Raw genomic sequence first — 26,837 nt, 5'->3', positions numbered from 1 at the left:
CAGGTAAAAGAAAGAAAGAAAGAAAAGACATCCAAATGAAAAGGAAAAACTTAAATTGTCTGTGTTTGTAGAGGACATGATCTTGTATGTATAGGAAACTCCTAAAGATTCCATCCAAATGCTGTTAAAACTGATAAATGAATTCAGTAAAATTACAGGATATAAAAATCAACATACAAAAATCAGTAACATTTCTATACACTAACCATGAACTATGTGAAAACGAAATTTTAAAAATCTCATTCAAATAGCTACAGAAAATAAAAAAATACTTAGGAATCAATGTAACAAAGTGAAAGATCTGAACACTGAAAACTACAAAATACCCATGAAAGAAACTGAACAAGACACAAATAAATGGAACAATGAAAGCTAGATTAAAGGAAATAAAATTATTAAAATGTTCATACTACTCAAAGCAACCTACATATTCAATGCAATCCCTACCAAAATTCCAACGACATTTTTATATTAATAGAAAAAATAATCTTAAAATTCATATGGAATCACAGATCTGAATAGCCAAAGCATTTTTGAACAAAACAGAAAAACAAAGCCGTAGACACCACAGCATCAGTAGGACTGTAACGCCCAAGATGTAGAGTAATCCCAGGATTGGGAAATGTTTCCAATACAAATGTAGGTCAACTTTAACTTGCCTCTGGCAGATGGGAGCCACAGTTGGAGCTCAAAGTGACCAGCGCAATTCTATCACATGTTGCTCGCTTTCTAGCTCGGCAGAATCAGTATTTGGTGCATTTTGAGTAGGGGTTATGAGTTGTGTTTCTCATTTGTGTTTTGTGTGGGTATCAAGGGTAGCATGGGGGTGGTACAGGAGCTTGGTTCCCAGAGGTGATGTCTAGACCATTAGTATCTGCCTCACCTCCGAAGATATGAATATGTTACAAATGCAGAATCTTGAGAATCATCTCAACCCCACCAAATTAGAATCTGCAAAGAAAATCTCCATACCAACTTAAAGTTGGCAAAGCTTTAAGTTTCTTAAAACTGTTAAGTTTAAAGAGAGAGATGATAGTGCAGTGGGCAGAGTAGGGTCAGTCCCTAATTTCTACTTGAAATATCCTTGCCCCAGATTCCCCATTAATTTAGAAATACCATTTCATCCCTTATGAGTAAAAGCTACAGCATCTTTTTTTTACCTTGAACTCACTTGATCAGTAGCCTTAATTATTTAAACCATAGTCCAGACTTAGGAATAAAAAAAAAAAAAAAAAAAAAAAAAAAACACTCCAGGCATAGATGCCTTAACAGCTACATATCACAGATTGTATTATACACATTAGCAAGATCTCATACCCTTATAATTCCTGTAAGCTTAGTGCTGTGGATCCCTGACCACAAACGATTGGAAGCAGCCAAGCAAGGCAAAGGGAGAGTAGTAAAAACGCAGCTGGGATGAAGTTTACAAGGAGAACTGATGGTAGAAAGAATAGCTTTGACATGTTCATAGTTATTTAGATTTATAAATCTGTGCACACATCAAAAACAGTCACTCAGATCTTAGAGAAATTGTACTCAATTCTGGCTATATATTAGAATCACCTACTTTTCTCAAGCCTCAGTCTCAGAGCTTCTGATCTAATTGGTTTGGAGCGGGTGCAGGTATTGTATTATAGCTTCCCAGGTGATTCTTAGTGGCTTAGGATCAGTCATCATAGGGCCCAGAGGCCTAAACACCTGAGTAGCCTCTAAGTAGGCTCTTTCCAGCTTGCTACAATCATTGACAATCAAGGATCCCAGGTTGATTAGGATGACCTTGGTTACCAGGATTTTTTTTTAAAGGGGAAAATACTCTATATATTAGAGGTGATTTTGACAGAAAATAAGACAGCCTAGAACTAAATGATACATAAACACCAATGTAAGTCCTGTGTCATAGTTGGAGAAATCTAGAAGGCACTGGTGGGAAGAATCAGACACCCCCCTATCTCTCCCTCCTGACCCTCACCCCATAGCCCAAAATGTACCATGCCCATGAATCACCTGGGGGTCTCGTTCCAATACAGAGTCTAACTCAGTAGGTCTCAGGGGGAGGCTCCAGATTCTGCCATTCTGATGAGCTCCAGATGATACTACTGTAGCTGGTTCAGGGACCACACTGGGAGTCAAGGTCATCCTGATGGTCTTGATTACCCCTCAACCCCTTCTTTGGAATCCAAACAAGAAGAATGGCTTCCAAGAATTCCACTGGGGTCCTTGATCCAGAGCCACCGTACCAGAAACTATAGGCTTTCCTGAACTAACATCACAGCCTTTGTTCATCTCTTTTCTTAACTGTTCCCTCCTCCCACTAGGCAATGTTATGGGAGGACTGGGGACTACTGAGTTAGAAACGGGCTTACAGCACATGTAGTTCGCCCCATTCCTTACAAAAGTATGGCACTGAGGCCAAGTTGGCGAAGGATTTGCCAAGTTCACAGGTGATCATGGCAAAGGCAAAACTAGATCTAAGTCAGGACATGAACGCATCCGTTAAGGATTCTGTCAAAATGATTGCTTCCTGTAGCTTTCTGTGTGAAACGTCCATTTGCTTATCCTCAGGGAAATAACAGACTATTAAGACTCAGAAAGGAAACAATTTGAAAGCTAGGCTGGTGGCCTTTATAGCCCTTCGACAGGGCAGATAACATGCCACAGAAGCCGAGAGACAGCTCTGAGACTATGCAGTAGCGACTGCTTCCCCTTTTGCGGAATGTGCACCAAAAAAAAAGCTTAAGGGCTCTATAAGTTGCCCAGTGAACTCCATAGTCATTTTATTTCATTTTCGTTTCTTGGAACCCTTTCTCAAATAATTTTTAAAATCCCACACAATAATGATATATATTCTTGCTCAATATTAAGAGGCCCTCATGCAAAATTGAATAGTTTTTACAAAAGAAGGAAACAGAAATTCTATTCCCAGAACATTCTGCTTTCCCGGACACGAGGATCTGATTCTTGCTCCATTGTTTGTAGCCTTCTAGGTCCTAGAGCCACTGATGGGGCTGGGTCAGTGGCCACATTGGCTCCTGGAGATCCCTTCCCTGGCCACAAAAGTCCATCTCAGCAGCACTATTTAAACTGGACTTGTTATTTCTTACCTCAAAGCTCTGGCCTGGGATGAGACCTCCCCAACAGAGCTTGTTAGCGACGTTTTCATCTTGTTCTGTGGCTATCTGGGTCTGAAGTCAAGAGCCATTCACAGGAAAATCAGCCTGAAACCTGTAAGTTTGCATATTAAATATGAACACCACAAAGGGCTACAGTGGAAAAAAGGTTTGCTGGGCTCAGGGACCCTCACTCCACCCCCAACTTCCCTCTGCTTTTCTCTTCTATTTTGTGTTCCTGGTAAATCCCCTTATATCTCGACTACCTTAGGCCACCTGAGCCCCTTCTTGGGAATTAGGTTGTCTGGACAGGCAAAGAGGCATATACCCAGCTGTCAGGTGAATCAGGTGTCCTCATCAGATCTCTTAATATCCACTTTTGTGACATTTCAAAGAATCACAAATTATTTTATTAATGCCTAGCCAGAGAGAGGGGAAAGAGCTAGAAGGTGAGGCGTGGAACTCCATCCCGTGGTGATGTTTGAACCAGGCTGGAGCTGGCTTCACATGTTTCTCATTGTGCTGACTTTCTTAATTGCCTCAGTGGGCATGTGTTACAGCAAAATAAAGTGAAATTGCTTTCCTTATTGCTTCTAATTTACAGAGATGGTTTTGATCATATAAACCAGGAACTTTTCAAATCCACTGATCTTAGGGTGGAAGGAGGGGTTTCTTTTTAAGTATTCATTTTGAACCATGCTTTCACTAGTAAATTCAAAGCTCAAAGGGAAATACCCATGTTTCTCCGCCACATTTTGTAATACCTATTAGATGTCCATAGCATCACCGAGCCATGGAAAACGCACGCTTTGTGTATGGAAGACGAAGGGGGAGCGTCAAGAGTTGCACTTTGCCAAGAAATGTACTCTGACGCTCCAAGGCCCAGGCTGGGAGCGATCCACCGAAGCTTGGAAAGCCCAGGCCTAGCTCAGGCCCGCGCGGGTCTCTTCTGCTCCCAGAAAATGTGGAAGGGGTCCCAGCTCTGGGCATCCTGGTGTCGACTGTGAGTTCCCAGCGGAGGCCCAGAGTCCGGGTCCGGCAGCGGAGGGGAGCGGCGGGGCCCCCCAGAAGAAGAAAGGGCCACCGTCACGCCAGGTGCCTCTCCAGCAGCGGAGGACGGCGGTCGGGGTCGCGGCGGGCCTGCTGGGGCCAGGTCTGCGTTCCCAGGCGCTGCCACCGTTCCAGGGAGCAAGTCAGGCCGGGACGCAGCGCCTGCGTGGGACCCCCACTTCCCACCACGACCCCCACGAGCCCCGCCCCATCCTGCCTGACGCCCGGCGCCAGGGTCGTGGTCCCGCCCCAGAGCCCCGCCCCCAGGCCGTCCTCCCGCCCCGCCGCTGGGTGGCGACCGCAAACTGCCTTGCTATAAAGCGTGGCCCCAGCATCCCGGGGACCCGCGAGCGACCTGCAGAGGCTCTGGCTCTTGCTTCTCGGAGGGTCCGAGGGAGCCATGGTCGAGGAGCAGTTACGCAGGGACTCACTCACCGACCACCCGGACCGCCTGTGGATCTGGCAGAAGTTCGTGTATTTGGATGAGCACCGGCGCACCTGGCTGCCCTTAGTCATGGAGGTACAGCCCACTTTGGAGCGGGTGGTGGGGCGGCAGGGGCAGCCCCGGGAGCTTGGGAGGCCCCAGGACGGGCGAGGCCTAGAGGGGCACCCACTGTGGGGCGGGGAGGCTCCCCACAGATGAAGCCACTTTGAACCGGGCTCTGGAGGATGGACAGGGGTTCACCAGGCCGGGAAGAAGGGTGGGAAAACCACTAAGGAATGTCGACCAAAGGATGGGACCCCGTGCCTGTGAGTGTGACTGTAATGGTGACTAAAGCAGGACGTTTCTGGGCTCGGGGTCCTAATCCTTAAAATGGGTATCTCTAAAGTAAGTGACTCATTCATATGGCCAAACATCGGAATCATCTTAGGTGGGTCCCAGAAATCTGTATTTTAAAAAGAACCCTCAACGGCTTAGGGTCATGGCAACCATTAACAGCCCTGGAGTGTGAGGTATTTCCTATTTCCTCTGCGCTTTATTAAGAAGAACAAATTTAACGAGGAATACCGTAGTATACGCGCCGGTATTGAATCCGTATCGGCTTTGTTTCCTATGTGATACCTTAAGATGTGTCTTTAGTTCATATTAAGTTTTTATGAAAGAAATATAACTCTTTTACAAGTATTTGGATTTACTCAATGAAAGAGTCAAAAAATATTCAAACTCTTTCCAAACATACACTGAAGAAAGTATACAGACTTAAAAATATATTAGAACATGTATGTAACACAGTAGCAAACAAGAGTTACTGAGTGTTGACTGTGTCTCTACAGATGGGAAACTGAAGCACAAAAATGTACACTTGCCCAAGGTGGGACTGCTAGTAGGTCATGGGGCTGGAATTCTAGGCTCTTAAACCCCCAAAACGTGCACTTCTATTGGCATTCAATTTTTTTTTTTTTTTTTTTTGAGACGGAGTTTCGCTCTTGTTACCCAGGCTGGAGTGCAGTGGCGCGATCTCGGCTCACCACAACCTCCGCCTCCTGGGTTCAGGCAATTCTCCTGCCTCAGCCTCCTGAGTAGCTGGGATTACAGGCACACGCCACCATGCCCAGCTAATTTTTTTTTTTTTTTTTTTTTTTGTATTTTTAGTAGAGACGAGGTTTCACTATGTTGACCAGGATGGTCTCGATCTCTTGACTTCGTGATCCACCCGCCTCGGCCTCCCAAAGTGCTGGATTACAGGCGTGAGCCACTGCGCCCAGCCTAAATTTTTTAAACATACATTTTTCTTTAAAAACCATGTCAAATGCTTACTTAAGTCAAAATTTGAAAAAATAATTTGAAGATTCAGTGAATTTCTTTTTTAAAATGTCTGGTTGAGAAATCTCTTCTTCAACGTGACACCAAAATCATGAACTAGACAGTTTTTCACATAATCGTGATAAATGCCACACAAAAAGTAACCCACTAGCAAACTGTGGGGCAGGGTTTGCCTCACACACTTGAAAGAGCTGGTATTCTTTTTCTCCTTTTTTCTTTCGTCTTTTTTATTTATTTATTTATTTATTTTTTTGGTAGAGACAGGATCTTGCTCTGTCACCCAGGCTAGTCTCAAACTCCTGGCCTCAAGCGATCCTCCTGCCTCAGCCTTCCAAAGCACTGGGATTACAAGTGTGAGTCACTGCAACTCGGCAGAAAAAAGTGTGCCTTTCATGGCCCTTTCTAGGTGGCTAGACACGTGTGCATGCTGGTGGTTCTGGCCCAGCCAGAGTCCCTGTGAGGATCATGCATGGCCTAAGGAAGTGAACTTCAGGGGACAGCGATGACCAGCATTTCACACTTGGACCCCTCCCCAGCTGGGTGGGTGGCTGGCAGGAAGGACTCCGGTTTTCTGTGCCTGGAGGAGCCCGGGCAAGCGAAGCCTGAAGGTATGCCCTGTCCTTTTCTTCTCTTCAGAAGGAGGATAAATTACGGGTGCTCTTTCGTCAGGAAGTCACCATCCTGGGGAAGCCTATGACCCCCACCCAGATAGGCCCAAGCCCGCTGCCTCTCATGTGGCAGCTCTACCCTAATAGACGATACCGATCCTCAGACTCCAGCTTCTGGCGCATAGTGTACCACGTCAGGGTAAGTGTGTTTCTCCCAGGGATCTATCGGGCGATCTTGGGTTTCCCCTCCTCAGTGCCTGGCCTCAGTGGTTTATCTTCCCTCCATCCCAGTGCCAAAAGCATTAAAAAATGGGGGAAATGTACAACTGTGGATTTCTAAAGGATTTTAACAGAGAGAAGATGGATCCTCTGAGGTCTCTAACAGAACCCTGCCGATACTCCCCACCAGCCCCCAGCCTGGCTGCAGGAAGCCCCCTTTGGTGGGCAGTCACAGGCTGAAGGCTACAGGGAGGAGGGCAGTCTCCAAGAGCCCCAGAAATCCTCACACTCGGGTTCCCACCTGTTATTCCCAGCTAGGGAAGGCACAGGAGTGAGGAGTGGAGGGGGAGAAGGGCTCTGCTCATCAGTGCCCTCTCTCTCTCTGCCTCTCAGATTGAAGGCCTGGAGAACCTGTTTCTCGAGCAGCTGCCAGATGACTGAGTGTGGCATGGTGAGTTCCACTGGGGCCTGACCCCTCTTAGTCCACGGTGGCTGTATCAGAAGGAAAGACCACCCCTTCTCCGCAAGGGCAGTGCTAACCCCTCCCCAACTGTTGCCTTCTGAGGGTCCCGGGATGGGAGAGGCTTCCTAGAGGCACTCATGTCTCTCCTATACCACTTTGGGACCCAGGGGCTTCACAGATGCATACGGCCCCTTTAGCACAGCTGCACGCATCTGTACAGTGCTTCACAAGTTTTGGCCAGCGCTTTCATTGTCAGTTGCTTTCTTACATCAACCGAGCCAGATATTAGATGGTGTTACTGCATTTTGAGGCAGTGGTCTTCTGACCATAAGCCCTCTGTCCTGTTCAGAATTTGCCTTGGCTCAGACAGAAAGCCTCTGGGCCATCACTGACCACCAGGCTTCCCACTCAGACTTGCTCCTGCGGCACTGCCCCTCACCCCTGCCTGGTCCTTTCCTTCAGCCTTGACTCTGTCTTCTCTTGTCCTTTCCCAGGTCTTGCAGCACCCGTCTCCTTTCACCCCAGGGCCTGCACCTGGCCAGTCCATAGTGGGGATATTCGTGTTTCTATTCACCTTCGTTTCCTATGCCGGTGTCTTCTCCTCCGCCATGCTGGGGTCTGGGAAGGAACAGACAGAGGATGAGCTCTACCCAGGGCCTGCTGGACCTGCCTGCGGCTCACCCTGCTCCCATCAGCACTACCACTCCTGCCAGGGAGGACTCCAGTTGGTAGAGCTTCCTTCAGGTGCCCAGTATACCTGTGCCTTGGCTTTTCTCAGCCGGCCGATGGCCTTTGGCCTCTGTCTGTCCCTTCTGTCCCTCACGGCACTAGTGCTTCATGTCGTACAACCACTCAGCTCCCTAACTTCTGAGAACACAGCCGATTCACCTGAGCAGGGCCTCTGAGACTCTGGGCCAGTGGTCTCACGTTGGGCTGCCCCGGCACACAAACACATCTGCAAACCGTGCCTGCCAACACGGGTTCAGGGGCAGCTCAAGGAAAGGCCTGGAAGAGCCCAGATCTGTGCTCAGGACTCAGAAGCCTTTGGATCAATGGTCCACAGCCTGGGACGCAGCATCAGGCCAGGCTGGTGAGCCCTGTGGACGAACCCCTAGAACCCTTGGCTGCCTACCTGGGAAAGGGATAGACGTTGGGTTTCCCCACTTTTATAGATGACCACACACCTGGATGTGGTATGAATACTTTTTGTAATGATTGATTGATTAAATGCAAGATGATTTCTCTAACTTTGTGCCAAATCAGCGTCTATCCTTGGCTTAGATTCTGGTGGAGAGAAGTGAGACTAGGTAGCCACCAAACAAATAAATATTCATGGATTTACTTCTTTTACTTTGGAGATAAGGAACTACAGTATTTTTTGTCCATGTAATCCAACGCTTAAAACCCCGGCATTCTTGGAGGCATACGTTGAGAACCACTGGAGTAAGCCACCTCAAAAACGTTGTCAACAATTCCTGGTATTCTAGAGCCCTTCCAATCTGCCGCCATGTGGTCCTGCCCTCCTCATCCTCCTCACTCCCATGTGCCCTCGGCCCCAGCCAGCTCTACTCCTCCTCACCCAGGCAGTCACCAGGCTCTGTCCTTGCCCGGATACTTCTATCCTTTCTGCTCTCAATCCCAGCAGGAGCCCCTCCTGCCTGAAACTGTCCCTGACCACTCAGGCCCCAGGCAGACTCCCTTCCCCATGTCCCCTGACCTGCAGTCACAGCAGAGCCAGCCCTGGGCCGTGTGCTCTTACTCCCTTCTCAAAACCCACTGCCACTCCCTAGAGGGTAGCTGGACCTCGGATATCACCGGGGGATGCCTTCCGGAGAATGGAATCCGTCCCGGGTAGAATCCTGGCCCTCCCACTTGTGTCTCTAGTCCACAGCTCTCATCACAGAGATGAACTTAGGGAGTCCTTCTGAGGATTCAGTGGGACATGTAACTCAAGTGCTTTAAGAGAATTGTGTAAGGAAAACACTGTTTCTCCCACTTTATAGTCTCTGAACCCAGATTTCTTAACCAGCACTAGACAGAGAAGCAGCACTGGCGCCCAGCGTGCTGGGGTGTGTGTCTCTTTTTGTAACCCCGTCACCCAGCACAGTGCATGGCAGCCTAGGAGTTTGGTCTTGGGAGCAATTACTGTACAGATGCCTCTCAGCAGGGCCAAAACATGGAGAGTCAGAGTAGTGGGACCATAGGAGGTCAGGCAGCCGCCTCATTTTAGGAATCGGAACATGGAGACCCAGAAAGAGGAAAGCTCGTATGCAAGATTCTTTTGTTTACCAAATATTTGACCATCACCATGAACAGCGCCAGGAGCTGGGATGCAGCAGGGACAAGGCAAAGGCCCTACTCTCCTGCAGCCTTAGTTCTGGAAAAAGATAAAACGTTGCAAAATCCCAGAAGAAAATAGAACAAAGTAACAGGGTAGGGAGTTCGAACTGCTGGTAAGGAAATTCTTGTCTGAGGAGGTGGCATTTAAGATTGAGCCTTGAGGCCAGGCACTGTGGCTCATGCCTGGCCAGCACTTTGGGAGGCCAAGGTGGGTGGATTACGAGGTCATCAGTTCAAGACCAGCCTGGTCAACATACTGAAACCCCATCTCTACTACAACCACAAAAAGTTAGCTAGGACTGGTGGTGGGCGCCTGTAATCCAGCTACTCTGGAAGCTAAGGCAAGAGAATCACTTGAACCCCTGGGAGGCAGAGGTTACAGTGATTGGAGATTGCACCACTGCACTCTAGCCTGGGCAACAGGGACAGACTCCATCTCAAAAAAAAAAATGAATGAGCCTTGAAAAAGAGGGAGCTGGCCGGGCGCGGTGGCTCAAGCCTGTAATCCCAGCACTTTGAGAGGCCGAGGCGGGTGGATCACGAGGTCAAGAGATCGAGACCATCCGGGTCAACACGGTGAAACCCCGTCTCTACTAAAAATACAAAAAATTAGCTGGGCATGGTGGCGCGTGCCTGTAATCCCAGCTACTCAGGAGGCTGAGGCAGGAGAATTGCTTGAACCCAGGAGGCGGAGGTTGCGGTGAGCCGAGATCGCGCCATTGCACTCCAGCCTGGGTAACAAGAGCGAAACTCCGTCTCAAAAAAAAAAAAAAAAGAAAAGAAAAAGAGGGAGCTAGGTTCTAAGGAAGAGGTAATGGCAAACACTGTGAAGATTCAATTTGCTGTGGAAATTACAAACATAGCAAAAGGAGTACTTCTCACTAAAAGAAATACTGTTTTGTAAGAATAAATGGCCCTAATAAATTAACTAAATGCAATGCAGAATCTCAGTTTTCCACAAGACTGACTCTAAAGTTCTGGCTGGAATGGTTAGACATCCTATTTATCAGGATGAGGGAGGCATAGGTTTGGCCAAGGCGGGGGTATCTCAGGAGTTCTGTGTTAGTGTGTTACACATGAGTTACTTAGGATACCCCAGTTGAATTGCTGATACTCTTGATTGAATATGGATCTAGAACTCAGCTCAGGTCCAGAACAATACGTTGAAGAGTCTTTAAAATGATAATTAAAGCCAGGGGCTTGACTGAGATCACTTACGGAGAGATGGTGGTCTCTTTGTTTTATTTATTTATTATTTTTTGTTTTGAGACAGGGTCTTGCCATGTTGCCCAGGCTGATCTCAGAGTCTCAAGCTCAAGTGATCCTCCTGCCTCAGCCTCCCTCCCAAGTAGCTGAGATTGCAGGTGCAAGTCACCAATGCTCCGCGATGGAGATGTCTTTGAAACCAAGAGAAGAACGTGTTTTAAGGAGGATGTGGGCAGCTGAGGAACTCACTGTTGAGAGACTGAGTAGAGAGAAGGAAGGGATGTGGCCATTGGAGTTGGTACATGGAGAGCGATGGGGACCTTGCCAGGCAGTGTCAGTGCTGTGATGGGGCAGAGCCCTGCTGGTGTGGCAGGAGAGGAGGGGTGTTGAGGAGAGCCAGCCCCGCTGTTAGCCTTGTTGTAAGGAAAATTGGAAAAGTGAGGTGCTGAGAGTGTTCCAAGTAGGAAATAATGGAGCCTGGGCATGCATGCTCCAAGAAAGGGTTTGTGGAAAGTGACCACCTGATGGGGCAGAACAGAGGGCCCAATCCTAGATGCCTGAGGAATCTAGAAGGCACAGACGCAGGTGCCAGCATCCGACAGGGCAGTGCCAGCAGCTGATCTACGTTATGCTAATCTTTTTTAAATTTTTCCCTACACAAAGTTGTTTTGCCAATGTATTTTAAATACTTCATAATTTTTCCCTTACATACTTTTTTTTTTTTTGAGACAGAGTTTTGCTCTTGTTACCCCAGACTGGAGTGCAATGGTGTGATCTCGGCTCACCGCAACCACCACCTCCTGGGTTCAGGCAATTCTCCTGCCTCAGCCTCCTGAGTAGCTGGGATTACAGGCACGTGCCACCATGCCCAGCTAATTTTTTGTATTTTTAGTAGAGACGGGGTTTCATCATGTTGACCAGGATGGTCTCGATCTCTTGACCTCGTGATCCACCCGCCTCAGCCTCCCAAAGTGCTGGGATTACAGGCTTGAGCCACCGCACCCGGCTCCCTTACATACTTTTTTTCTGAGATGGAGTTTTGTTCTTGTTGCCCAGGCTGGAGCGCAATGGCGTGATCTTGGCTCACTGCAACCTCTGCCTCCCAGGTTCAGGCGATTGTCCCACCTCAGCCTCCCAAGTAGCTGGGCCTACAGGCTTCTGCAACCACACCTGGCTAATTTTTGGATTTTTAGTAGAGACAGGGTTTCATCATGTTGATCAGGCTGGTCTTGAACTCCTGACCTCAGGTGATCTGCTTGCCTCGGCCTCCCAAAGTGCTGGGATTACAGGCATGAGCCATTGTGCCCAGCCTCCCTCTACATATTTTATTCCATATATATTTATTTATATTTTCTTTAATTTCTTTGAATAACATGTTGCAGTTTTCAGAGTATAGGTTTTACATTTCTCTTGTTAAATTGATTCCTAAGTTTAATCTTTTTTTATTATGCTAAAAAAAAAAACCATCTAATTAGCCTGGTATGGTGGTATATACCTGTAGTGCCAGCTATTTGTGGAGCTGACAGGGGAGGATTGCTTGAGCCTGGGAAGTCAAGGCTGCGAAGAGCCCTGTTTGTGCCACTGCACTCCAGCCTGGGTAACAGAGTAAGACCCTGTCTCAAACAAACAACAAAAAAAAGCAAACAAAAAAACCTAACGTGAAATCTGCCCTCATAACAGACTTTCAAGTGTGCGCTGCAGTACTGTTAATTATATGAACATTGTTGTACGGTAGATCTCTAGAACTTTTTCCTCTTGCATGAAAAAGAAAACCACTACTCTTCTCTCTGTTTCTATGAGTTTTCCAACTTTAGCTTCCTCATATTAGTAGGAATCACACAGTATCTGTCCTTCTGTGGCTGATTTCTTTCACTTACTGAGATGCCCTCAAGGCTCATCCATATGGCTGGATTTCCTTCTTTTCTAAGACTGCATAAAGTTTCATTGTATGTATACACCACGATTTCCTCATCCATCAGTGACAGGAGGTGGTTTCTACCTCTTTGCTATTACGGATGGTGCTGCAATGAATGTGGGCAGGCAATATCAATTCAAGATTCTGTTTCCTAATTCTTTTGGATGAATACCCACAGGTTGGATTGCTGAGCCATATGGTAGTTCTATTTTTAATTTTTTGAAGATCCTTCATACTGTTTTCTGTAACAGTTAAACATTTTACGTTCCTACCAACTGTGCACAAGGGTTTGCCACGTCCTTACCAGCATTTGTTGTTGTCTGGTTTTTTTGATAACGTCCATCCTCAAAAGTATGATGTGATACTTATTTTACTTACTCTGTTTCAATCTGGATGATTTTTCTTTTGTCTTCTTGCCTAATTACCCTGGCTAGAACCTCCAGAACTGTGTTGAGTAGAAATAGTGAGAGCGGGCTGGGCATGGTGGCTTACGCCTCTAATTCCAGCATTCTGGGAGGCCGAGGTAGGCAGATCACCTGAGGTCATGAGTTCAAGACCAGCCTAGCCAACATGGTGAAACTCCCATCTCTACAAAAATTAGCTGGGTGTAGTGGTGGGAGCCTGTAATCCTAGCTACTCAGGAGGCTGAGGTAGGACAATCTCTTGAACCCAGGAGGTAGAGGTTGCAGTGAGCCAAGATTGTGCCTCTGTACTCCAGCCTGGGTGACAGAGCAAGACTCCATCTCAAAAAAAGAAAGAAAGAAAGAGAGTGGACATCCTTGCCTTGGTCCTGATCTTAGGGGGAAAGCTTCATCTTTCACCCTTAAGTCTGATATTAGCTATGGCTTCTTCATAAATGTCCTTTATCATGTTGAAGAAGTTCCCTTCCATTCCCAGTTTATTGAGTGTTTTTATCACCCAGAGATGTTAAATTTTGTCAAATGCTTTTTCTGCATCTGTTGAGATGACCATCTATTGGAATGTTGGTTTTTGGCCTTTATTTTATTGATATAGTTTATTACACTTACTTTTTTTTGTATGTTGAACCACTTTGCATTTCTGAGATGAATTCTACTTGGTCTTAGTATATAATCTTTTTTATATGTTGCTGGATTTGGTTTGCTAATATTTTGTTACGGGTTTTTATATCTGTGTTCATAAGAAGTATTAGTCTGTACTTTTCTCTTGTGATGTCTTTGTCTGATATTGGTATTATATATAAGTTTTTAACACTATAAATTTTATTTTTTAACTTAAAAATATTATTAGACACAGGGTTTCACCATGTGACTGAAGCTAGTTTTGAACTCTTGGACTCAAGTGATCCTTCTGCCTCTGCCTTTCAAAGCCTAGGCAAAATGTTGAGACCTCATCTCTAAAATAAATAAATGAATAGGTGAAAAGGCTGGGTGTGGTGGCTCATACCTGTAATCTCAGCACTTTGGGAGGTCAAGGCAGGTGGATCATTTGAAGTCAGGAGTTCGAGACCAGCCTGGCCAACATGATGAAACCCCATCTCTACTTAAAATACAAAAATTAGCCAGGCATGGTGGCACACACCTCTAATCCCAGCTACTCAGGAGGCTGAAGTGGGAGAATTGCTTGAGCCTGGGAGGTGGAGGTTACAGTGAGCCAAGATCATACCACTAGCCTGGGCAAAAGAGCGAGACCCTGTCTCAATCAATCAATCAGTCAATCAGTAGTAAAACTAAATAAATAATACATAATAAAAATTAAAATTAATAAAATAATAAAAATAATAAAAATAAATATGTCGGGCCACGTAAATTATGCCTATATATCAAATGCACACGGATATGCTCAATTTTCATGATTGTTCCATGTGCATTTGAAAAGGAGGCATTTCTTTCAACTAAGTTCAGAGATGTAAATCTCTGCTTTGTTACTAATATGGCTTAGGTTTTCTGTGTTCTCAATCATTGTTTTTGTTCATTTGTTCTATCTCATCCCGAAAAAAATATACTAATGTTTCCTATTAGTATATTCTTTAATCTGGTAGTTGACGTTTCATAAAGTTGTTGCTGTGTTACTGGCCACATAAATGTTGATTGTTATATCTTGTGTAGCCTTTGGCTCAATGATCTATCCTTTCTTTCAGTGGTTTCTGGCTAGAGTTCTACCTTGACATACGTGGAGTTCATGAACTGTGTCTATCTGTTTGTATTAATTTGCATTTGTCTGGCATATCTGTGCCTAGCATCTTATTTAAATCTTCCTGAATCTCTTTGTTTTAGGCGTGTTCATTCATATGTGTGTGCATGTGTATGAAAATGTTGGATTTTGATGCATTTTTTGAATTGGTGAATGAAACTCATTTCAGTTACTGATGATATATCTGATGTCCTGGTCTTAGTATTGTTTTATGTTTGCCTTTATATACATATAAAATTTTCTCTATATGCTCCGTTTTCTACATTCTTTTTTAGCATTTCTCTTGGTGTTGCATTTTCATTTCATATCTTTTAGACTAATATCTTAGGGTAGTTTCCTCAGTGATTGTTTTCTTTCCTTTCTTTTACTTTTTTTTTTTTTTTGAGACAGGGTCTTGCTCTGTCTGTTGCCCAGGCTGGAGTGCAGTGGTGTGATCTCAGCTCACTGCAACCTCCACTTCCCAGGCTCAAGCAATCCTCCCACCTCAGCCTCCCGAGTACCTGGGACCACAGATGTTTGTCACCATGCTCAGGTAATTTTTAAATTTTTTTGTAGAGATGAGGTCTCACTATATTGTCCAGGCTGGTCTTGAACTCCTGGACTCAAGTAATCCTCTCACCTTAGCCTCCCAAAGTGCCGGAATTACAGGAATGAGCCACTGCACCTGAACAGCCTTTCCTAAAAAAATACTATTTCCTCTAGCATTGTCTAAAGAACGCTCTATAATACTGGACATGTTCTGTATCTGTGTTGCCCAGTGTGGTAGCTACTAGCTACTGTGGCTATGGAGCACTTGAAATATGGCTAGTATAATTGAGAAACTTAATTTTAAATTGTATTCAATGTTAATTGAATTTTAATAGCCACATGTGACTGGCGGTCCACCTGTTGTGTAGTGCAGGTCTTTTGGTTCCCTACTGCAAGCAAATTTGAAATGAGTAACATTTCCTTCCCCAACCCCCTCCCTCTCCAACGCATCTAAATTAACCTTTTTTTTTTTTTTTTTTTTTTTTGAGGCGTAGTTTCGCTCTTGTTACCCAGGCTGGAGTGCAATGGCGCGATCTCGGCTCACCGCAACCTCCGCCTCCTGGGTTCAGGCAATTCTCCTGCCTCAGCCTCCTGAGTAGCTCGGATTACAGGCATGCGCCACCATGCCCAGCTACTTTTTTGTATTTTTAGTAGAGACAGGGTTTCACCATGTTGACCAGGATGGTTTCGATCTCTTGACCTCGTGATCCACCTGCCTCGGCCTCCCAAAGTGCTGGGATTACAGGCTTGAGCCACCGCGCCCGGCCTAAATTAACCTTAAATGCTAAGTAATATCTCCAAGGAAGCCATCAAGCTTACTTTCTGTATACTCTCCATTTTTCCCCCATTTTCGATAACTGAAATATACCTTTATTATCAGAGAATGTAACAAACACATAGGATTTCTCATACCCCTATGCTTTATTTAGGATTAGGGTTAGGGTTAGACATTTCTCACCACTAGTCCTCATGGAAAGCTTCCTAAACACTTCTTGATTGTCTGAAGGTCACAGCTTAGTGAATTACTCAGGAAGTGCTCACAGGAACATTATTTTTGGATTCCTTCCTCTTCACTGAGGTTTGTCTGTGGCCTTTCTTCTTGAGGACATTTGACTGAATTAAAAAATCTCGAAGTGAGGAGGGTGTTATATTTCCTTTCTTGGGTATTTGCACTATGTTACTCCATTTACTTCTCCGTGGTTTTAACTTAAAAAGTATTCTGTGAAGATCTAATCCCATGTAAGTTCCTTGGTCATTTTACCTTATGCCAAAGGGATTTCTCTTCCATAATGTACAATAATTTTAAGACTGTGTCTTGGAGGTGACTGTTCTTGTCCATATGTTTCAGGCACATCATGGTCCCTTCAGATACACAGGTTCATGTCATCTTTTTTGTCTTCAGGATTTTTTTTTTTAATAGTTTCTACCCACTGCCTTGCTTTCCTCTTCGTGGGGGTTTGGGGGCGAGACTTCTATTACGGATACGTTGCATCTTCGTTGCCTATTATATCCATCACTTTCTCTTCAATTCTTTTCATATTTTTATCCTACTGATTTTTTTCCTCCTACTTTATTTGCTCAGTTTTTCTTTGATATCCTGGCTGGTCTTCTGGACTTTGTGAGAATTGGGAGATTGGAAAACAATGCCTCTGTCAGCATCTTGCCCTGAATCTTATTGTATTTTAAAGTTACTTTGTTACTGTCACTGTATTTTGCTTACAAAACAACTTTATACAAAGGGGAAATGCCTGCAGAAATAAACTAATTCTCAAAGATTCTAACCTTTTCGTATGTCAAATGAGTTAACTTGAACTAGTTCAGTGAATTTATTGCCAGTGAATCTCCTATGGCAAACAGAACTTAGAAATTTAGGTGAGAAATTTTCCAAGAAAATGCTCTCACAAATACTTTACTATAGTGATCATTTATAGTTTCGAGGTGAAAATTCTATAGCTCTAGAAACTGCTAAACACATTTTAATTATATGGGAGAGCTCTTTGTACTAGTCAATACTAAAACTTATAAATTCATTGGTGGTACCTGGTACAGTAGTGCAGGACTCACTCACACAGCAGGTTCATTGGTTAAGATGCCAATTACTCGGGCCCCTGGACTTAGAAGGCCCCAAAAGGCTGAAATCCAGGGAACATGGCCAGGGCTATTCTGACTCAGTGGTGCCTCTCCTCAGCACTGGCCTCATCAGCTCACTAAGCAAGGACCGCAAGAAGTCAGGGCCGCTTTACCATCTTATCGGCTGGGGTGTCTCATTTCTTTTTTTTTTTTTTTTTTTTTTTGAGATGGAGTTTCGCTCTTGTTACCCAGGCTGGAGTGCAATGGCGCGATCTCGGCTCACCGCAGCCTCCGCCTCCCGGGTTCAGGCAATTCTCCTGCCTCAGCCTCCTGAGTAGCTGGGATTATAGGCACGCGCCACCATGCCCAGCTACTTTTTTGTATTTTTAGTAGAGACGGGGTTTCACCATGTTGACCAGGATGGTCTCGATCTCTTGACCTCGTGATCCACCCGCCTCGGCCTCCCAAAGTGCTGGGATTACAGGCGTGAGCCACCGCGCCCGGCCTGTCTCATTTCTACTCATCCCCACAACTTGGAGGTCATGAGTAACAGAGAAGCTTCAATCTAGAAGGGACTCATACACGTTTAGCCTATTTTCTATAAATAGACTATGATCATAGGTTTTTTTTTTTCTTTGTTTTGTTTTGTTCTGAGATGGAGTCTCACTCTGTTGCCGAGGTTGCAGTGCAGTGGAGCGATCATGGCTCACTGCAACCTCCGCCTCCCGGGTTCAAGCAATTCACCTGCCTCAGCCTCCTGAGTAGCTGAGATTACAGGCCTGCACCACCGCACCAGGCTGATTTTTGTATTTTTAGTAGAGACGGGGTTTCACCATGTTGATCAAGCTGGTCTCAAACTCCTGACCTTGTGATCCACCTGCCTTGGCCTCGTAAAGTGCTGGGATTACAGGAGGGAGGGTCAAGCTAAATTAAGTCTGAAAGGGTGGAATGCCCCGCCTGACATATAGATACAGGAGGCACAGGGCATTTCACAATGAACTAGATGGGATGATTGCCCCCTGAATCTATATGTTGGACGGAGTACTCCATCCTTTTAGACTTAATTTAGCTTGACCCTCCCTCCCATGACAGCTTTCACAATCTCTCCAAGGATTTCAATAGGGTTTCACGCTTCTCCCCATCACCCCTTACTTTGAGCTCTAACATCCACCGATTTAGTGTGGGTTATGGATGATCCTATTCCTGTTCCATGCACGTCACCCTGCCCTACACTGAGCAGTACCCTGATTCTTTCCCTACAGGGCTGCGGGTGACAGCCTTTGGGGATACGCTGGGGGTTAAGTTTGAGGATTTAGGGAGGGGAAGGGGTTAACGTTCAGACTAGAGCTGGAAGTGGGCTATCAGTAAGTCTTGTTTTGAATAAGTCCCTGAGGGGTTGTTACAGTATTACCACCGCCGCAGTGAAGCTCTACCACGCACATCTTTCTGGGGTCCTTTCTGCCTCACAGAACGCACCCTCCTCCTCCCTTCACATAGGTAATCCTTGAAACACCAATATTCTTACTGTATTATGCGGAGCAACTCGATTGTCTACCTTGGGGCTATCTTCTCTGGATTTAGCACCATGTCAGTGTTGTTCCTGGAACCAAGCCACGTCAGCTCAAGAAGCAGATCATCTAGGAGAGAAGGAAATTTATTGCTGTAACTGGATACAGGAAGAAGGCTGGAGATAATTCCACCAGACCAATGCAGAGTGTTACAATTTTCTTTGTGCTTATATAGGTTGGGGTTACGTGCCTATGTGCAGTATAGCATTCACCTAAGTCTACAGGTAACTAATTTTGTTTCAACTAGAAGTTCAGAGCCCCCCTCCCAAAAAAAATGCTTGCTAAGTCTGATTAAGCCGTGTGGGCCCCAGTATCTTCAAGGTCTGTCTACTGTGATACCGGAGTGATTATTTCTCTCTTACCTCTTTTACAGCTTGGTCCAGAGAGCTGCCTTAGACTCTCCAATGGATCTATTCAAACGGCTGCCTCTGTTACCTTGACTCGTCTCTGATTTTGTCCATCTCAGGCGGGCCCTGGCACTAGGAAGGTAAGGCTGGCTCCATTATTTTGGTTTGCTCCAGCAAGGAAGATGCCCATGCAAGGCTCCTGCTGACCATGTTTCATTTCTAGCTTGATGTCTGGGCACCGAGTTCCCCAGGTTTCACTATGTGCTCAGTGTTAAGGCAGCTCTGTGGAAGTGGCTCTGTGTAACTGGGGTACTATCCTGGCCTGCCTGTTGACTGTCATGCAGGCCTGTCTGTGTGACCATCGGGGAGAACTGGCCTGCCACAATGTGACTTGCTAAATAAAAGACTATTCCGAAAAGAAATTATGTCTCTCCTAGGAGGCAAAGCTGCTATCATCAATTATGAATTTTCAATTTTCTTTCTTTCTTGTATACTGTTCAGGAAATGTTTTTGAGTTGAGAAAGGAGGAAGACTGGGGAAAAAGTTTCCATGAACAGGACCTGTTAAGGAATACTCTCTGGAAAGTGGGTGGGATTTAGGCCTGTGGAGGAAAGTTCTTGAGTGCTCCAGGAGTGTGCAAAGGCCAGGAGACTAGACTGAGACTGGTCCAGGACTAAGAGCAAGCCTGCTTGGCTAAGAAAGAGGTATTCTAAGAACCTACCTATAGGAGGTATTATTATAATGATGCCTTTTTTTACAGGAGAGAATATAGGCTTAGAGAGATTATACACAAGCTCTAAGTTACATCTCTAGTAAGCAGAAGCCCTGGGTTCAAACACAGCCACGCCTGAGTCTATACTCTTAGTCACCATGCTATACTGTACAGACTAAATGAGGAAAACATGCTTGGATGGAATCCCAGCTCAGTTACTTACTTTCTCAGACTCACAGGTGAAGTGTTTCACTTCTCAGAGCCTCAGTTCCTCACCTGCGCTCAGAGAGGTGCATTAAAACCTATCTTATGATGAAACTGCCTTTTCAGAATTATGGGTAATGAGCGAACTCTAACAAGACTGACTCCATCTTGCTTCTAAACTCATAGGCTCAACTGGTTTTGTTGCTGCTTCTAGTGAGAAGGCCAAGACAACTGTGATAGTAATTCAGTTTATAGCTAAACTTTCAGGCCAGAAAAACTGACTCCCCTCCAATTTAGATACTGAAGTCGTATTCCTAAGTCAAGCTTAGAATCATGGTAGGAGCTTGAACTTTGCTAAAGAATGGCAAAGTAGACCAAGAGATGCCACCTAGTCCTAAAATCATTGCCTGCCCTCCTCGGAACACAGGTGCAAGAAAACAGTTTTAGATGCCCTATGATGATGTCATCCCCAGTGGCTTGTTTCAGTTCCCTACACCTATGCCTCCTAATTCTAAGGGAGATAGGTTTGAGAAATTTCTCCCTCTTCTCACTCCACTGCCCTGCAACACCCACTGTAGTTGTATTTTTTCAGGGCAGCAGGCAAAATAAACCCATTGGGCTGTGATGAGAAGGTTGCTTTTAGTTTTAAAGCAGGTAACAGAGGAAAAGTACCTGGCATAGAGTGGATTCCAGAAATTTCAATATTCGTCCCTTCTGATATTGTTCATATTCAGTGAAAAGTGTCATGAATAGTGTTCTAAAGAGAAAAAAATTAAAACCTTTCCTAAGATTATTTTACTTTGAGAAAGATCATAAAAAGCACTGAAGGACAAACCAAATGTCGATGTCTTGTCCTTTCAGTTTTGTTCATATGATTTAAGCAGGAGGGAAAGAATTACTACTGGTCTGCAACTAAAGAGATCAAGAATGTTGCAAGAATAACACAATTTGCTCTATTTTTTAAAAAAATCAAACAATTGGCTTGAGAGGCTCACCTTAAAAAACAAGACATATAGTCACAAATAATTATGTTGATTTTTGCTCCAAGTTACAACTGCCTTTTTTCAACATCTCAACTTTCTTTGGCAACCGTTCAACAGGGTGACAAGCACCCCCCACCTACATCTGCTTCCGGCTAAGAATGAATGCATCCAGGTGCTAATGCCACAGTAAGAAAAACTAAACTTGAAATAAAACTGTATCGTTAGCTTTGTAATTACTTGTAACAAAAGTCTTTGAATATATAAAGAAAAGAATAAGATGTGGGTATTGTGCATTTTTCTCCTCAAATTGCTAATCCTTTTGTAAAGATAGATTTGTAAATATTATATTCTAAATTTTATTAATCTGTTTCTTGATATTTTAAAAATGAACATCACCACCTTTGTTACAAGAAGCTCGGGGTAATGTGCCCAGCAATTGGCAATGTGGGGCTGAAGGTGTGTGATGTCATGTAGAGTCACGAAGCTGGGGTTTCATTGACTCCTAACCACCTGCAATCTTGTCCCAGGACAGAGTCTTGCCAGCCCCACTTGGCACCTAAGGTCAAGATAATAAATTCTGGATATTTTTTTAGGAGACTGGGGTGACAGGCACATACTTGTCACCCCTGGCTTCCTAAAAAATGTGTAATGTAATGGTTACACTAAGCAAAAACACCAGCGCCTCAGAGTCATTTACTGGGAAGTACAGGTAACAGTGTGTGGTATGCCTTGATTGAGGAATGAAAGATGCTGAGGAAACTTGGTTCTGGTTTTAGTACACCAGAATTACTTTTCAATTTTAGAAAACCAAGGAGGTTAGAGAAAGCAGAGAGGAATTAGGGGTTGCTTTTTTATGGGTTCATTTATACGAAGAAGAGAACTAGCCATAAATATTTGGTAAGATACATCCTGTCTTTTTTTTTTTTTTTTTTTTTTTTGAGACGGAGTTTCGCTCTTGTCACCCAGGCTGGAGTGCAATGGCGCGATCTCGGCTCACCGCAACCTCCGCCTCCTGGGCTCAGGCAATTCTCCTGCCTCAGCCTCCTGAGTAGCTGGGATTACAGGCACGCGCCACCACGCCCAGCTAGTTTTTTGTATTTTTAGTAGAGACGGGGTTTCACCATGTTGACCAGGATGGTCTCGATCTCTCGACCTCGTGATCCACCCGCCTTGGCCTCCCAAAGTGCTGGGATTACAGGCTTGAGCCACCGTGCCTGGCGATACATCCTGTCTTAAACTTGAATTATAATATGAGGGAATTTAATAAAGAAGGAAAGCTAAAAAAAAAAAAAAAAAAAGAAAGGTAGTTGGTCCAAAAAGTGATCCCAGTGGACTAGCTAGTATAATGTGTGATTAACACACATTATCTCCTTTAGGCCTTGCGAAGAAGTAAGTACTCTCGTTATCCCTAAGTTCCTGGTGAAGAAACAGTCTCTGAGACTAGAAGTTACTTGCCCCAAGTTAGTAAGCAGTGTGGTCCGGAGGTTGCCAGAATCTGCCCTGTTTCTGCCTTCTGGTGTTCGTTTATTCTATTCAATCTTTGGGCCTGGGCTGGGTGCAAGGGGTACACATTCTAGCACAGAAGGAACTCCTGCGATGGAAAGAAACCCAGCGCAGTGATCAGGAACACTGATCCTGTTTGAGGTCTCTTTTTCAGCCAAGCATAAGGCAATGACATCGTACGTCTGATGGACTGAAACAGCCCCCTTGGATCCAGGGGAAACCACCTTACTAGAGAAACTTGAGAGAATTGTTGAGCATATCTGGCTTTTTGAGGTTTACAGGCAGGAATTCAAAGTGGAAATTGTGAGCCTGTTTTTACTATTATTTTGTCTATCGATATTTTTCTCTCAGGTTTAGAAAATAAGAAAGCAAAGTACGTTCCACCAAATGTAGCATTTCACCTGGCAAATGATACAGAAGAGAGGGGCAGACAGTCTCTCGTGTGTATGGAGTTTTTGGAACATAGAATCTAAGCTGGTGAAAGATGAATGTTTAGATATTCAGGAAAGAAGTCCTTTGTCAGTGTTTCTCCACATACTTACCTGTGTTTTTGCCATATTGTTTTGTACTTTATTTTGTTGTTGTAGGAAATAAGAATAAATAAAAGGTTCCTCTTCAAAATTTTCTTCTTAGTTCATTACCAATAGTTTCTTCCAAGGTTAATTTACTTTAAAGCTTTTGCTAATAATCCTAAAGTAGCTGTTAGTCATAATAAAGATGTAAGTGCATCCTGTGTTCTTAGTTCTTCCACTTTAACCTAGATATTTGCCCTGACAGGCCTGAACAAGCCCAGGCAAGCCTTAGGTCATAGCTTATGCTCCTTCCTTATTTGGAAATGTTATCGCTTCTCTAAGCATTCATCAAATGACTTCTCCTTTTCCTTTGTTCTCCTCTGCCTTTACCTCTTTAGAAAGTTCCCAAGTTTTTAGCCAATCGGGTCACACATACAACGTGAGGTCCCGTTCTGGCCAGTGGAAACCGGACACAGCAGCAGGGCGAGTGCGTCAGGTTACGGAAGTTATAAATGTCCCCGTCTCCTTGTTCAGGTGTGCGCTGGTGGCAAGACTGCTAGTGAGTTGCATCCTCCCTGCAGGAAGTAAACTAGCCTTGCTGAGTGATCCCTTGTCTCCGTATGGGTATTTCCCGACGTTATAAACCCGTTTCCAACATCGTTGTTCCTGCTAAGCAGAAGTTTTTTTATCATTGTCACATGTATTGCCTTTTTTTTTTTTTTTCTGAGACTGAGTCTCGCTCTGTTGCCCAGGCTGGAGTGCGGTGGTGCGATCTCAGCTCACTGCAACCTCTGCCTCCCAGGTTCAAGAAATTTTCCTGCCTCAGCCTCCCGAGTAGCTGGAACTACAGGTGCGTACCACCACACCCGGCTAATTTTTACATTTTTAGTAGAGACAGGGTTTCTCCAAGTTAGTCAGAATGGTCTCGATCTGCTGGCCTCATGATCTGCCCGCCTCAGCCTCCCAAAGTGCTGGGATTACAGGCGTGATACATGTATTTCTTTTCTTTGGTATATTCTGGGTTTATGTTTTTCTTAATAATGACTTCTCTGCTCTACAATAACAAATTTTCTTCATGTTTTTGTCTATCCATTAATCTATCTGGAATTTACTCTCATATGAGAAATGAAGTAGTGATCCAACTTTGTTATGCAAATGGCTAGCCAGTTGTCACCATACTACAATGTTTAGTGACTAACGTATCCTTTGGCAGTGCTTTCAAATGCCACCTTGATTGTGTAAGGAATGCAAAATTTGACTTCTTACCCTCTTAGCATGTTCGGCTGGGCTAGAGAATTGACATAACACAGATTAATAAGAGAAAAGCATGTTGATTTAATGTAACTTTTATGTGACACAGGAGCCCTCATAAGGAAATGAAGACCCAAAGAAACAGTTAAACACTATTATTTGGACAAAGAATAGTACATCGTGAAAATGTGATAAGGCAAGGGGCCTTAGGCTAGGGGAGTTCCTTGTGGCTAAAGGAGAAAGGTTCATTTACGAGGTTAGTGTGTACAGAATTCTCTCGGCCGCAACTGCCAGCCCTGGCGATGAGTGTTACTTTCAGCAGAGGGAGGACAGGGTTTCTCTCACTTTCAGGAAGAAAAAAGAGAAGTCAGAGTACCCTTGGTGCATCTGTTGTTTATCAAGGGCCATTAGCACAACATAATCATTATGCCAAAGTGCCATGTCCTGCCAGCCTTCACGCATGTACTAAATCCCCACTTGCGTTTTCAGCTGTCCCCTCACCCCCATTCCGTTCCATTGCTCTGATGCCTGCATCTGCCTGACCACTGCCAGAATTAGTTCCTGCAGCTCTTCATTGCCCGCTGATCTCTGCTAACCCTACTCCAAGGGTAGTGGTGTGATCTCGGCTCACTGCAATTTCCACCTCCCAGGCTCAAGTGATTCTCCTGTCTCAGCCTCCTGAGTAGCTAGATTAAAGCTACTACCTCTTGGCTAATTTTTGTATTTTTAGTAAAGACAGGGCTTCACCATGTGGGCCAGGCTGGTCTCAAACTCCTGACCTCCAGTGATCCATCCACCTTGGCCTTCCAAAGTGCTGGGATTACAGGCGTGAGCCACCACGCCAGGCCCTTCAGAATTTTATATGGGTGTTCTATGATCTCTCCCAACTGTCCTGCTAAGGGTGAGGAAACCGCACCCTTGTGCTTCCTCTCGCCTCCTTTCCGTCTTTGGTTGGCTTTCTTATGAGTCTTATTTCTTCTAGCTTTTCCTTTTAAATACGTTCCTAGCTCTGTTACTTGATCTTTCAACTGTGTTTTCTGAATTTCCTTCCATGGGAAAACGTATGTAATTTACTTCCACCTTCTCTCTCCTCTCCTTCCCAATGTTTGGAAACACTGTTGTTGTTTGTCTATTTCCTGGAGGTCAGGAGGGTGGGACTAAAAGTTCCAACCCTGTAATCACATGGTAGGTTGAAAGGGGTTCATTATGGGTAACAAAAGATGCTTCTCACTCCTATCACTTGGAAAGGTTTCAGGAGCTCCAGGTCAGGAGCTGGGGATGGAAACCAAATCTTATTGTGTCACAATGTTACAGAAACTTCAGCAAAAGCAGCCTGGACCAGAGCAGCTCTCTGGGGCCCAGGCAATTCGAAAGAGCCCATTATTGAAGCGGCTACTTTGTCCCTGGTATATACCCTGGGGCTCATTGTCTTTGGGGGAAAACAGGACAGGATGCACATGAGTAGTTTAAGAGCAGAGGTTTAATAGGTAGACGAGAAAGAGAAACATCTTCTATGCAGGAAGGGGTCTCCAAGTAGAAAGGACAGTTGGTGGAGAATGCATGAGTTTCAAGGTACAGTTTGAGGAGGCGGTGTCTGATTGACAGGGCTCACAGACTGGTTCTATCAGAGGTTTCAGGCCCGTGCTGGGGGTCCCAGGACATGTCCTCTGCAGACGAGGGGGCACTGCTGCAGTCCTAACATTTTGTCATACAGAAATCTTCACTGCAAAAAGTCTGTCTTACACTGTCTTTTGCTTACCCCTGTGTCTTAATTTGCTTTTTTGTGTCCCACGTTCACGAACACATTTCCCCTAACTTTCTGTGAACGCTTTCAGATTCATTTTGGTAAGGTGGGGGATTTCAGCCCATGGGTGATTTCTTCTTGTAAATGAATTGAGGGGGAAAATCCCCTCTCCTTGCCACCACTGCACGGCCACCCTGACCTGCACTGTGTCGTTCTCTTCTTCTTGGTCACAGTGGCGGCACTGCTCAGTGCCCTGGCCCCTGCCCCATCCCTCCCTGCTCAAGGACTCTGCTCCTCTTGTCACGTCTTCCCTCCCGCACATGGACCCTTCTCCCCTGCGCCTGCATCACTGCATCTCCCGCGCCGACATGCTGTTCACCATCTCACTTTGGAAGCTCTCCCTTGCTCCCAGTTCTCCCATGACTACCACGGGCTTTCCTGCCCTTTTACATCAAGGCTTCGCCCAGAGCCTGCACGAGCCTCCTCCCCTTCCTTACCTTCCACCAGCGTCCTGCTGCGGAATGGACCAATCACAGTTTCCTTACCGGTGTGGAAAAACATGAAATGGAT

The 26,837-nt window shown here is 45.1% G+C and overlaps 1 protein-coding gene and 1 long non-coding RNA gene across 2 annotated transcripts in view; both read left to right on the top strand.

Moving 5' to 3' along the window:
• LOC141582669 (uncharacterized) overlaps positions 1 to 26,837 on the top strand; it is a 530,026-nt gene that overhangs the window by 388,629 nt on the left and 114,560 nt on the right. The gene's annotated exons all lie outside the window — the stretch shown is intronic.
• On the top strand, positions 4,558 to 7,190 carry TCL1A (TCL1 family AKT coactivator A). Its single transcript, XM_074392581.1, has 3 exons — positions 4,558 to 4,698; positions 6,565 to 6,729; positions 7,143 to 7,190. Exons 1-3 carry the CDS (start codon positions 4,558 to 4,560, stop codon positions 7,188 to 7,190), a joined length of 354 nt encoding a protein of 117 aa, XP_074248682.1.

This window comes from Saimiri boliviensis, chromosome 2, assembly GCF_048565385.1.
Source record: "Saimiri boliviensis isolate mSaiBol1 chromosome 2, mSaiBol1.pri, whole genome shotgun sequence".
NCBI lineage: Eukaryota > Metazoa > Chordata > Mammalia > Primates > Cebidae > Saimiri > Saimiri boliviensis.
Note: the sequence above shows the minus strand (reverse complement) of the source record. Positions and strands in the feature narration are given on the sequence as shown.

Excerpts from the sequence above, each read along its gene's own strand:
- TCL1A (XM_074392581.1), top strand. The coding sequence starts at position 4,558 with ATGGTCGAGGAGCAGTTACGCAGGGACTCACTCACCGACCACCCGGAC. Across the intron at positions 4,699-6,564 it reads TACAGCCCACTTTGGAGCGG|GATAAATTACGGGTGCTCTT; the intron begins GTGGTGGGGCGG and ends CTTCAGAAGGAG. Across the intron at positions 6,730-7,142 it reads GCATAGTGTACCACGTCAGG|ATTGAAGGCCTGGAGAACCT; the intron begins GTAAGTGTGTTT and ends TCTGCCTCTCAG.